General features: G+C 50.0%; 1 protein-coding gene across 4 annotated transcripts; it reads right to left on the bottom strand.

Annotated features, from left to right (window-relative positions):
* Positions 1-77: 77 nt before the first annotated feature.
* On the bottom strand, positions 78-12,399 carry RAD51D (RAD51 paralog D). 4 transcript variants are annotated; one of them, XM_006101929.3, is made up of 10 exons: positions 12,239-12,399; positions 11,869-11,930; positions 11,546-11,664; positions 7,345-7,426; positions 6,969-7,103; positions 6,374-6,469; positions 3,479-3,569; positions 3,284-3,354; positions 867-1,031; positions 78-668 (listed from the first exon to the last, which is right to left on the bottom strand). In XM_006101929.3, the coding sequence occupies exons 1-10, from the start codon at positions 12,318-12,320 to the stop codon at positions 585-587; spliced, it is 987 nt and encodes a 328-aa protein (XP_006101991.1). In that variant the 5' UTR covers positions 12,321-12,399; the 3' UTR covers positions 78-584. The 4 variants fall into 4 exon arrangements, with proteins under 4 accessions (XP_006101991.1, XP_014322817.1, XP_023599160.1 ...); XM_014467331.2 differs by having other exon boundaries at positions 11,869-11,998; positions 12,229-12,397; XM_023743392.1 differs by lacking the exon at positions 6,969-7,103 and having other exon boundaries at positions 11,869-11,998; positions 12,229-12,399.
* Between the last annotated feature and the right edge of the window lie 902 nt (positions 12,400-13,301).

Raw genomic sequence — 13,301 nt, 5'->3', positions numbered from 1 at the left:
GGGTCAACATTCGGGGGGGAAATGAGGTGGATCTGGGGCTCAGGAAATTTCCTTTTTATATTTTTAAGAGCAGGACATAGATGAAGAAGAGTTTTTGCATTTATTTCAACTCAGTAACTCAAAAACAGAGCTAAGGGGAAGAGAACCTCATTTTACAGATGGAAAAATAGAGGCAAAACAAACAAACAATAAGAAGCAAAGGCAAGTTTCACGGTTCAGTCACTGTATTAGGATGGAGCGCAGGCACGATGGTGTTGCGTGGGGTTACCATCCAGTCACTAGCCTGCCTCTTCAGAGATGCCCCACGCCAGGGTGAATGAACTTGGCTCCAGTAGACACACGCATGGTAGAAACCAGGGAAGAAAACTTGGCTCCAGCATGAATTACTGGGTCCTCCACTACAGCCTCTTGCCATCCTCTACGTGTTTCCACAGAGAGGACAAAATGAGGAATCTGAGATTCCCTTCTGCCGGGCCGGAGAGCGTGTCCTGCATCCCAAGAGCTGGCTGGCAGTGAACAGCAGGCGTTCCTGCACAGGAGAGCCGGGGGCCTCGAGGCCTCTCCCTTCCCACTCAACAGCACAGTCATGCCTGCTCTCCCTGTAACAGTGGGCTCTGCTCCAGAGCCCCCCAGGTCCCAATGTCTACCGTCTCCTGGGAACCTGTTGGCTGGAAGAAGACAGGAGGGAGGGGTACGTTTTTGCAAGTTTTTAGTTGCAAGTTCTCAGCATCCACGAATTCCTCTCTAAGACAGCTATGGGCATAGACACTCCCTTCAAGGGCCCAGATGATTTCTTTTCGGTTTATTGTTGTTTCATTTTTATTTATTGTTATTATTAGTTTTATTTTCCCCTGGGACTGACTCACCAGTCGGGGAGATTTAGTCAGACACGCCGTGTGCTGACTGCCCGGTGCTCCTGCTCCTTCGCCGATGGCCAGGATGACCCGGGTGCTGGGCACGAAGCTCCAGGAGCGGCCCAAGGCAGGTTTAAGCTTCCCGCTGTCCCTGTCTCGGGTCATGTGGTTGGTCACCTGCGGCAGAAAGAATCAGAGACTTACGATCCATAATGCTAGTAGGGAGGACATCTGTTCTGACGCCTTCGTTTTACAGATGGGAACGCTGAGGCCTAGCATGGAGAAACTCCTTCCCCAAGACTCCAGAACCTAACCACGCAGGTCCTGAACCAGACCCCGGGCTCCTGACTTGTGCACAGCTCTTTCCACTAAACCACAAAGCCTCCAGCTTGACTCCAACACAGGTGATGGGGCATGTGTCTGGGAATAAGCAGTGCTGTCTGCACTTTCCTGAAGGGAGACCAGTGGTGGTCCTGAGTGTACTACCCCCACCCCCACCCCCAACCCAGGAGACAGGCTTCCTGAGACCATGTCCAATCAGCCCTTTGTGTCAGGGGGTGCATCTCTGTGTATGGAAGAGGAGGAGTTTGGAAAGGGGTCCTAATCTGCTTGGCCAGCTCTACTCTGCCCAGGCTCATAGGTAAGCAAACCAAGCCTCACAGCATCCTCTTGATCAGGTTCTCCTCACCCTCCAACCCCCACCCCCCCAACACTCACCCCAGAGCAAGGGTTATAACTTGTTCATCATTGAATCCCCACTGCCTAGGCCAGGGCATAGCATCCAGCAGGTGATCCCTAGGCCAGAGCATAGCATCCAGCCCTGGAACCCAGTATAAGAACAGAAGAATAGGGAAACAGATCCTCTTTCACTGCTGGTGGGTGTGCAATTATTAATCCTGCCTGGAAATTTGGCAAAGTCATCTCTAGATCTTAAAAAAATATGTGTATCCCTCACTCAGTAATTATACCTTTAGGTGTTTGAGAAAATAATATGAGATGTGCAAAGAGATTTAGGTATAAGGGTGTTCACTAGAGTTTTGTTTAAAATAGGGAAAACAAAATAAAAATAAAATAAAGGAAAACCACTAATGATCTAAAGGCTCCAAATCAAGAAATAGATTGTTATGGTACCTCAGCAGTCAGCAAACTATTGCTCACAGGCCACATTTGGCCCAAAAATTGTTTTATAAAATCAGGTTTTCTTGGAAGACAGCCCTGCCCATTTGTTTGGGTATTCTCTACACCTGCTCTCATGCTATATAGGCAGAGTTGAGTAATTGAAACATAGACCATCCTATATAACAAAAGGGTAATATGCACATTGACCCTAACGGCAGAACGACCAGAACGACCACTTGACCAGTCACTATGAGGCGCACTGACCACCTCTCGGTCCCTTTCCCCGGCCGGCAGGCTCCCATTGCCCGATGGTGAACAGGGAACCGGGGGTAGGTGGTGGGGGATGCAGGCCAAGGCCCCTACCCTGCTGGTCGCCCCACACACAGAGGGCAACCTGCAGCGGGCGGGAATGGCTGACCTCTTGGTCCCTCCTCCTGGCCGGCAGGCTCCAATCGCCCGATGGCGAACAGGGAACCAGGGGTGCGTGGTGGCGGGGGGCGGGGCCAGCTGTGGGCAGCTGGGGAAGATGGCCCTGATCGCAGGCCAGGCCTAGGGACTGTACCCATGCACAAATTTCATGTGCCAGGCCTCTAGTCTATATATAAAAGTCTAATATGCAAAGTGTCCCCTCGGGAGTTCGACTGACCGGGAGTTCGATCGCTCGCTATGATGTGCGCTGACCATCAGGGGGCGGCGTGGAATGAAGGAAGGCCCCAGCCAGCAGCTAGAAGGCCCCAATTGGCCCTGATCGCTGGCCAGGCGTAGGGACCCTATCTGTTATCCGTGCATGAATTTCATGCACCGGGCCTCTAGTATAGTCATAAAGCCTCAAATATTTACTACCTGACCCTTAATAGAAAAGTTTTGCCGACCCTGTAACATAGGTATTAAACAAGATAATAGGTAACTGATAAAAATGGCAATCTTGCCCTGTCGGCGTGGCTCAGTGTTGACCTATGAACCAGGAGGTCAGGCTTTGATTTCCAGTCAGGGCACATGCCCAGGGCACCTTTCTGAGGTGATAGAAATAGATATTCTGTCTCTTGATTGCAGTCTAGACAGGATACAAGGCTGTTATAGGTGGGTCCCCTCATGGTCCAGTGCTATAGATGACCCAGGGAGGTTGGGCTGTGACCCTTCCCTAAAGGGCCATTTGGGGGTCCAGAAACTGTTGTATACGGCAATAAAGAAACTGCCGTTTAAGGGAAATAAATTTCTAGCCACAGCTAGAAATTAGGTTCATCTTCCCTCTTGGTGAAGCCCAGAGATCAGAGGTAAGACAAGCACGCTGGCCACGCCCCCTTCCTTACCACCACAGCCACGCCAAGGTCCCGGGCCAGGGTCTTCAGCTCCAAGGCCAGCTGCATCATCAAGGCCAAGCCTGGAGGAGAAGCAGAGCGGGAGGGAGCAGGGCATTAGGGACTGGGCTGGCTGGAGACGGGACTCCAGAGCTGGGAGACAAGGTCACGTCTCTGACCCTGGGCTCTGCCACACACATCACTCACCTTCCCTCTGCTGACCTCCCAGAAGTGGGGAGACCACGGCAGTGACGGAGTCCACAATGACCACCTTCACCGTTCCTGAAGAATGGCTCACCTAAGGGGTTGGGGGAAGCAGGTGTCATGAACCACATGGCCTCTAGGGGACGCCCATTACAGCACAAGCTTGATTCTAATATAAACTGGTAAGAGCCCAACCAGTGTGGCTCAGTGATTGAGCAATCACCCCACGAACCACATGCCCGGTTGCAGGCTCAATCCCCAGTAGGGGGCATGCAGGAGGCAGCCGATCAGTGATTCTCATCATTGATGTTTCTATCCCTCTCTCCCTCTCCCTTCCTCTCTGAAATCAATAAAAACATTTTTAAAGAAACTGGTGAGAACCTTCCCTGACCAAATACAGCTGTGCAGGTATCATCCAATTTCATCAATGTCTTTTTCCCTCAATCTCATTTGTACGTAGAAGAGATTTTACTAAAGTTTTGGGCAGATAGAGAAGGTTTAAATCACAGGACGTCCCAGATTCCCTAAAATCATTAGATTTGAGAAATCCCTGTTTGGTGCTGTGGACCCTGGTCAGGGATTTTCTTAGTGGCCACCTTTCTCCTTATGGCCGGCCCCCGACCAGCCTGTCAGGCCCCTCTTTCCCTCTTCTGCTCACTTTTCAGAGTCGCAACTTCCTTCAAGCTTAGCTTTCTCTTCACTTCACCGTCACCTTCCAGATCATGCTTCTAGGGCCTCAGTTTCTGTATCTAAAATGGTTCCAAATGTGGACTATATAGACAGCCATCTGTTAAATCATAATTTTTGTCTCTACACAAGCATTAGCATCTTCCTGTGTGTTTTTTTTCTTTTCTGTTTTTTGGGTTTTGTTTTTTTGGACCTATTTTTGATGCTTCTCTTCTCCCTTACTCCTTATATCCAAGTCATTTGCTGACTGTTTTCTCAACTTTTTTTTCACTTCATGTGAGCTGAGTCTTAACTAGTAGATATTCAGCATTATCTCTGTTTCTGGCACGTCTTCCTTTGTCTTCCACTTACTGACTCTTGGCCAGTCATCAGCTTATCTAAGAGAGGATGGCAGAAAAGAGAGAAGCTACAACTGAATTTGGCTTAGTCCTTCCTTACTCTCTGGGAGAGCAGGTTGAAATCTCTGATTAAAATGGGACAGCAAGCCTTTCCCTGTTCGTCACTTCCAGGTCATCTGTGGCAGACAGAGCCTTAAGTGGCCCCCAAGATCCTCACCTTTAGGTTCTCACACCCTTGTATAATCCCCTCCCTTGACCATGGATGTGTCCTGTGACTTACTTCTGACTAAAATGGCAAAGGTGTTGGAGTGTCACTCTCTTAATTAGGCTATGCTACATGGCGAAGGTTATCTATAATAATAAAAGCATAATATGCTAATTAGACCAGACGTCCTTCCGGATGACCTTCCAGATGACCTTCCAGATGAAGCTGGGGCTGCGAGGGAAGCCCGGGTCCCGGTGCCAGAGGGAAGGCAGTGCCGGCAGCCGGGGAAAGGAAGGCCTACTCTTGCACTAATTTCATCCATCGGGCCTCTAGTGTTATATAAGATAAGACTGCATGCTGCCCCCCCCCCCCCCCCGGACAGCTTCAGACCACGCTGGAGCACCACCCAATCACCTCCACCAGAGAAACACTCCAGGGGTGGGCCTCACTGGGCACCAGAGCCCCACTGAAGTGAGTCCTGTTCTGTAGGGTCAGCCCCTGGCAAGTAGTTGTTCAACTATTTTATGTTCTAAAGTTTGTAAAAATGATATACAATCCTGGGTATGCCCATAGGAACATGTCATGCTTTGGGGTGAAGGAAAACATTTAAGATGAATTAAACGATTCTAAGGTGTCTTCCAAATCTAATAGTCTATAAATCAGTGCACCAAATCCTGTCTAAAGACTTTGCAGGTTTGCAGGGAACCAACCCAAATGCCATTCCGAACCCCTCTTGCTTGTTAACACAACTCCAAATGTGGTCGGGTCCTGGACACAGATCTTCCGACATCAGGGAAGGTGGGCCCAACCCCTGGTCTAAGATACACATATAACTCAGTTTTGGCCAATTAGATGCAAGGGGAAATGGGCAGTCTGCTAGCGGGTTTTGGAGAAAGATTTTCTTCCCTCATAAAAGGGGAAGTACAAAAAAAAGAGGCATCTCCTTTCACTGCCCTGAATGTGGATGTGATGTATAAAAATATGAGGCTTAGCCCGGCCAGTGTGGCTCAGTAGTTGAGCGTCAACCTATGAACCAGGAGATCATGGTTTGATTCCCAGTCAGGGCACATGCCCAAGGTTTTGAGCACAATCCCCAGTGTGGGGTGTGCAGGAGGCAACCAATCAATGATTCTCTCTCATCATTGATATTTCTATCTCTCTCTCACTCTCCCTTCCTCTCTGAAATCAATAAAAAATATATTATTTTTAAAAAATATATGAGGCTTAGATCAATAGCAGCCACTTTGCAATCACAAGGGGAAAGAGCAAGAGAATCACACACACCAGCCTCAAGCCCTAATAATGTGGCCCTGCCAACCTGCAGACTCATGTGAGATAATTAAATGTCCTCAAAGTTTAAGTATCTGTCAGTCATACTCTCTTACGTGCAGCTGAAAACGGATCCATCGGAGGAATGCAGAGATGAGTATGACATGATCCTGGCACTCAAGGGGCTTACTGTTTAGTGGGGAAGAGGAGTGTGTACACCATGAGGCACTCAGGAATGAAGTAAGCACTCAGCATCCCATCCTGGGAGTGGCAAGACCAGCTGGAGTCACCAGATTGCACATCTGCATTTCCAGAGAGTCTGTAGTGGGACACCTGCCCACATATAGACAGCACCCGGCCAGCTGGGTGAAGCTGGGAGGAGCAGAACAGCAGACTCACCTGCTGGGCCACAGAACCTCGGAGGCCCTGCAGCACATCCAGCATCTGGAAGATGTCAAAGGCACGCACCACCTGGATCCTCTGGAGGGCTCCTGCCTGAAGGGGTGGGAAAGAGGAGGGGGGCTTTGGATAAGAGGGAGCAGGGTCCAGCAAGACGAAGGGGGGTTTTAAGGCTGAGCAGGATATAAGGACTCAGGCCCAGGACGGCAAGTACGCTTTGTCTAACGGGGCAGTTCTCACAGTGGTGGCTGCCTGGGTGCTGAGCTGCAAAGCTAAGTCAGAGCACAGTGGGAAAGAGTGATAGGACTGACGGCGATGTCTGCCCCGGGCAAGAAATGGGATAGGAACACAGACGCTGGGTATTTGCCAGCCCTGAATTAAGGTATGCAAGGAGCTGGGGGGATCGTGTGTGAACAGCATCCAAGTTGGGATGATGTTACAACAGGGAGACTGGAAGGATACAGGAAGTATTCATAGAACAGCAAGTTTCAAAGCCAGAAAGGACAACTCCAAGTGGCTAAGATCCTTATAATGTAAGGGATCACGGGGTCTCTGTGTCACGGCTTTAAAGGAATCCAGCAGTCCTACCCCTTACCTGCTCTTCCTCATCTGGGGTTCTGGCCTGAAGTAGCTGGAGGATGCGGGAGGCTGTCAGCCCTCCATTGGAATCAACGTATAGGACGTTCTGCTGCAGGCCATGGGCCACATTTGCAGCCACACAAAGACATACCTGAGTAAAGACCGGGCATTGGGTGAACTTGAGCCCTCAAAGATTGCCCAGGATGGGAGCTCTGCATCAAATCTATTCAGATCCCAGTGACATGAATGGGTCAAGTTCAAGGCCCACTCCTCACCACCCATCTTCTCTCTTCCAAGCTCTGAATCGCAATCTACTGGCAGAAGCTTCCCTGGGGATCCAGGATCATGCACCCACCTCTCCCAATCCTCTGGCTTCTAGCTGTATGTGTTACCTGGGTTTTGCCGCTACCTGGGACTCCTACGATCTCAGTCACTTCTCCAGTATAGAGACCAGCATCGAGCAGTTTGTCTAGGCTGATGGCAGAAGAGGAAGGAAGAGGATCAACCCAGGGTACTAGGGAGTAGGGAGGGAATTAGTAGCCAAGAAGAAAAGCAAGACATTCCTTCCTAGCACTGGTTCTGTCCGGAGATGTTCTCAATGTCTCTGGCCAGGAGGTTTCTCTAGGAAGAGTTTCCTTCGGGGAAAGGGCATGGCTAAATGTTCCTCCTGAGCCCTCCTCATCCTTTCGCTCGCAGCTTAAAAATCATCTCTCCAGCCAGGCCAGCGTGGCTCAGTGGTTGAGCGTCAACCTATGAACCAGGGGGTCACAGTTTGCTCTAACAACTGAGCAAAACCAGTCAGCGCTCACCATTCTTACTTTAATCATTCTGCTAAGTGTGTAGTCATATCTCAGTGTGATTTAATTTACATTTCCCTAATGAACAATGATGTCCAACATTCTTTTATGTGATTATTTGTCACCTGTATGCCCTCTTTGGTCAAGTATCTGTTCATGTCTTTTGCCCATTTTCTAATTGGACTGTTTGTGTTTCTGTTGAGGTTTAAGAATTCTTTATGTATTCTAGATGCAAGTCCCTTGTTGAGTATGTGGCTTTAAAATATTTTCCCCACTTTATAGATCACCTTTTCAACCTCTTTTGCAGAGGAAGTTTTAAATTTTGGTCAGTTTTTCATTTTGACTTTTTTAAAAAATGTATTATCAATTTTTTTATTGCTCATACTTTCATGTCAAGTCTAAGAACTTTATGCCTAGTTCCCAAAGATTTTCTCCTGTTTTGTTCTAAAAGATGGATAGTTTTAAGTTTCACATTTAAGTCCATGATCCATTTTCAATTTTAGGTTTATTTATTTATTACCTGTGATGTTCAATAGCTCCAACACCATTTGTTCAAAAGGCTATTTTCCTCCTACACTGAAATGTTTTTGCATCTTAGTCAAAAATCAGTCGGACATATCTGGGGTCTATTTCTGGGTTCTCTATTCCGCTCCATTGATCTGTATGCCCATCTCTTTGCCAATACCACATTTGTCTTGATTACTGCGGCTATATAGTAAGCTTTAACATTTGCTAGAATGGTTCCTCCAACTTTATTCTTCTTTTTCAAAATTGTTTTAGCTGTTCTAGGCCATTGGCTCTTCCATCAAATTATTAGAATAAGCCCATTTCTACAGATAACCTTGCTGGGATTTTTGGTAGGAACTGCATTAAATCTATAAATCATTTTGGGAAGAATTGATATCTTTGCTATGTTTAGTCTCCCAATCCACAAATACAATATGTCCCTCTATTTATTTGGGTTCTCTTTGACTTCTTTTATCAGCAATTTAAAAAAATACAATTGATTAATTTTGAGAGGGAGGGAGGGGGAGAAAGGGAAGAAAGACAAAAAGAGAGAGAGAAACATCAATTTGATGTGCCTCTTATTTATGTATTCACTGGTTGATTCCAGTATGTGCCCTGACTGAGGATCGAATCCACAACCTTGGTGCATTGGGACGATGCTCTAACCAACTAAACCACCTGGCCAGGGCTCATCAGCAATTTTTAATTTTCAGTATACAGATCTTATATCTGTTTTGTTAGAGGTAGACCATTTTCTTGGAAGCAATTTTAAACGGTATTGTGTTTTTAACTTCCATTTCCACATGTTCATTTTGAGTATATAGAAATGCAATTGATTTTTATGTGTTACTCTTATGTCCTGCAACCTTGCTGTATTCACGTATTAGTTCTAGGGGTTTGGAATTATTTTCTATTTACTTGTTTTTGTCTGTCTTTCCCATGTGGCCCAGAGCACCCTGGGGCAAGAACTGGCCCTTGCTCAGTATTACATCCAGGCACTGTGCAACAGTGGCACAACACTACCACAATAAATGGTCCCAGAGAAATAAGCTATAGAACATGCTATTTAGTCCTATTATTATTGGAACCCCGGCTGTGGAAGCCTTGGGATAAAACTCAAGACACGGCCAATTCCTAATCCGAGTTCTGTCCTTGAACCACCATGAAACAGGTCACTAACCACCCTCCATGTCCTGCCCAACCTACTGGCTGAAGATTCTCCTACACCAGAGCCCATCCCAATGCCTCCAGGTCCTGACCACAAGCATCCCTCCGCTCACCCTACAATCACCTTCACAGGTGCCAGTCCTCGGAAACAGTCCCGTGACCTCCCATGACCCCTCTGTACATGCCAAGTAGCAAGTCAGTCAGCACCCCATCTATTTCAGTTCCAGGGACCCCGTGATTATAGTCACAGGCCCCTGCCAGTCAGAACACTGCAGCCCTGCAGCATCTTAGGACAGCTGTCCCTGCCTCTGTTTAAAAAGGCATCCAGGCTCTGCAATTCCTGGATCCCATTCCTCCCACTGAGACCAGAGAACCCCAGTCCCATCACAGCAAAGCTTCTCCAGCTGTGGCTCCCAACTGAGCCACACCTGCCAGGGCACCAAAGGCGTTTTAAAAAGAGGCAGGTATTGCCCGGCCAGCCCCCAGAGCAGCATCACCTGGGAACTGATTAGAAGCGCGAACTCTCAGGCCCCACCTGGGGGTGGAGATTGCATCTGAGTTCCAACAAGGCTTCGGGTGATTTCGATGCATGCTTGGTTTGAAATCATTAGACTAGTGATTCTCAATCCTGCCTACTAAAATCAGCAAAGGAGTGGTCTTTTAAGAAATGTTTTTTATTAATTTTAGAGAGGAAGGGAGGAGAGAAACATCGATGTGAGAGAGAAACATTAACTGGCTGCCTCCCGTGCACACCCCAACCAGGGACAGAACCCACAGCCCGGGCTGGGAATCTAACCAGCGACCTTCCCGTGCATGGGATGATGCTCAACCAACTGAGCCACACCTGTCAGGGCAACAAAGGAGTTTTAAAAAGAGGCAGGTATTGCCCGGCTGGTGTGGCTTAGTTGCTTGAGCGTTACCCCACACACCAGGAGTCACCGGTTCAATTCCCACTCTGGGCACATGCCCTGGATTGGGGCTTGATCCCATGTGGGGGGTGTGCAGAAGGCAGTTGATCCATTTTTCTATCTCTCTCTCTCCCTCTCCCTTCCTCTCTATAAAATCAATGCAAACATGTGTGTGTTTTAAGAGGCACGTATTAGCGGTTCCCAAACTTGCCTGCACCCTGGAGACTCCTGGGAGCTTCAAAAAATCCTGATGCCGGGGTCTCGCCCCCCGAGAGTTTGATTAAATTGTCTGAGGAGGCTTGGGCTCCAGCATATTTAAAGTAAGCACTCAATAAATATTCTTGAAAGAATGAATTACAGCCCCCGCTGGTTTGGCTGGCACATAGTAGGCACTCAATAAATGTTAGTCCTGTGTGTTCTTTCTTGTCTTATTCTTAAGTGAAATATGACGTAGGGCCGAAGGAGAGTTGCTCTGATCTGCTGAATAATAATGAAATACTGACATCTTGTGTTATAAGACAGCGGTGATCAATCAGGGGCAATCTTGTTTCTCGGGGGTCATTTGGCAATGTCTGGAGACATTTTTAAAAATTGATTTGATAGAGAGGAAGGGAGAAAGAGAAAAAGAGAGCGAGAAAAACATAGATGTTAAAGAGAAACATGGAATGTTGGCCTCCCGCACACCCTGACCAGGGATGGAACCTCAACCTGGTTATGTGCCCGACAAGGAATAGAACCCACCACCTTTTGGTGTACAGGAGGACACTCCAACCAACCGAGCCACACCTGCCAGGGCTCTGGAGACATTTTTGATTGAACAATTTGGGGAGAAGGGAGGTGCCACTAGCACCTAGTGGACAGAGGTGAGGAATTCCGCCAAACATCCTCCAGCTCACGAGATAGCCCCTCCCCCCACCCCACCACCACCAAATAATGATGCACCAAACCAATGTCGGGAGTGTGAGGTTGAGAAGCCCTGCTATAAGGTAAGAACTCAGGAGCCCTGACCATCAGTCCCTGCTGCCCTCACCCCTGCTCTCTAGGCCAAGCATGTCAAACTCAAAGGCTAACTAACACAGGCCAAATAAACAAAGCATGCGGGCCAGGGGCCGCGAGTTTGACATGCTTGCTCTAGAGACTCAAGCATCAAGAGCCAAGCCCGAAGCCTCCATAGCCTCCGGCTCTCACCTCCTTCCCCACGGGCACATACACACCTTCCAATGCCAGTGGACAGGATGGCAGTGGAGGTCTTCAGTTCCTCGTAGAGATCGGCGCCATTGCAGGGGAAGGCTGAGAACTGAGCCAGCAGCACCCGCCTCAGGGCAACCAAGGCCTGCGAAGGGGCGGGGCAACTCAGGATGGGCCGGGGCACTTGAACCCCAGCAAGAAGCAACGACCAGGCAAGGGAGGGGGCACCCCAGAGCCCCGCACGCCCCCGTCCCCTCCTTATGAATCTCCGAGCACCCTGTGCTCGCTCCCTTGGCTCAGGGACAGACATTTGGAGGCACCCAGGTTTGGAAGGAGGTCATCAGCTCACCTTGTAAGACAAGCCACACTTCTGCGCGACCTCTTCCAGGTCTGCGGAAGCCAGGTCCACCACTGAAAGCAAAACACGTGTGGTTGATCGGCACGAAGGGCGGGGCTGCCCATGCTCGGCTTTTACCCATCTGCAAAGTGGGGTGACAGAGCTCCCTTGAGGCAGCCTATCTTAGGGAGCCTGGGGGAACCCACAGGGCCGCAGGACCGGGCCTGGGGCCGGGCACACAGCCGGGGCTCTGCCCCGTTTGAGGCCTGGCTCCCCCGAAGGGTGGGGAGCCGAGGAGGGAGGGCCGGCCCCCGCCCAGGTCTGCAGGGCGTGGGGCGGCCCCCGCGGTGTGCCCAGCTGGGTGGCACGCACACGCGGTCACCTGTCTTGATCCCGTGGCTCCTCAGGAGCTGGACCATGTCCTGGGTGAGGCCTGGGCAGAGCCCGGCCCTGAGCACGCCCATGTTCCCTGGGGCCCGGCGCCGCCCTCTCCAGACTCCCCGTGGCACCGGTTCCCGGAGCCGGGACCGGCGGCGCAGAGGGTGCCGGTCCCCCGCGCCCGGGCCGCACCGCCTCTTCCGGCTTCCAGGCTGCGGAGCCGGCGGGCAGCGCCACCTGCTGGCCGTGCGGGGCGGAGGCGCGACCTCCCGCGGCCCGCCGGCTGGGACGAAGCAAGCCCCTTGCGCCGGTCTGAGCCGCCCCAGCGCCCGCGGATCCGCACAGGCTCCCGCCCCCGAAGGCCCGTGCACACTTGGGCACCCACATTCGCCTCTCCCCCCTTCCCCGAGCACGCACGCAGACCCACCCGTGTACCTCTGCTCTAAACGCTAGGCCAGAAGGTCCCCCCAGTCCCTGTGCTCAGGGGACCTACCTGTCAGTGGGGGCAAGACAGTGAGGACGAATGAAATCAACCAGGTAGGATAGTGCAGAGTCTATGATGAGTGCCAAGAAACAGCAGAGGACACAGACGACACCTGAGTCTCTGTACTTAATTTATTTTTAGAGAGAAAGGGAGGGAGAGAGAGAAACAGCAATGTGAGAGAGAAACATTGGTTGCCTTCCGTACACTCCCTGACCAGGGATCAAACTGCAACCCAGGTGTGTGCCCGGACCAAGGATGGAACCCGCAACCTTTGGGTGCACGGGGACAGCACCCATGCGACTGAGCCACACCCGCCAGGGCTGCTTCTCTGTATTGAACATTGTTTTATAAATACCATTTGGAAAAAAATAACAAAAACCCTGAGTACATAAAACACAGAACGTAGAACTTGTTATTTTGAATGTCCTTTGCTTTTGCCTCATCCTCTGGAAGAAACAAAACAACCTTACAGGGTTATCTCCTCATAACCCAGTGAGATGGGCGCTATTTTTACCGCTAGTTCTCAGATGAGGAAACTGGGGCTGGGGAGGTGACGTCAGGGGCCAAAGATGACTGAGCCTGT

The sequence above is a fragment of the Myotis lucifugus genome, unplaced genomic scaffold (genome assembly GCF_000147115.1).
Source record: "Myotis lucifugus unplaced genomic scaffold, Myoluc2.0 scaffold_387, whole genome shotgun sequence".
Taxonomy (NCBI): Eukaryota; Metazoa; Chordata; class Mammalia; order Chiroptera; family Vespertilionidae; genus Myotis; species Myotis lucifugus.
This window is presented reverse-complemented; position numbering and strand designations above follow the sequence as displayed.

Excerpts from the sequence above, each read along its gene's own strand:
- RAD51D (XM_014467331.2), bottom strand. The coding sequence starts at position 12,320 with ATGGGCGTGCTCAGGGCCGGGCTCTGCCCAGGCCTCACCCAGGACATG. Across the intron at positions 11,999-12,228 it reads ATCAAGACAGGTGACCGCGT|ATGGGTAAAAGCCGAGCATG; the intron begins GTGCGTGCCACC and ends CCCACTTTGCAG. Across the intron at positions 6,470-6,968 it reads CCCCAGATGAGGAAGAGCAG|GCAGGAGCCCTCCAGAGGAT; the intron begins GTAAGGGGTAGG and ends CCACCCCTTCAG.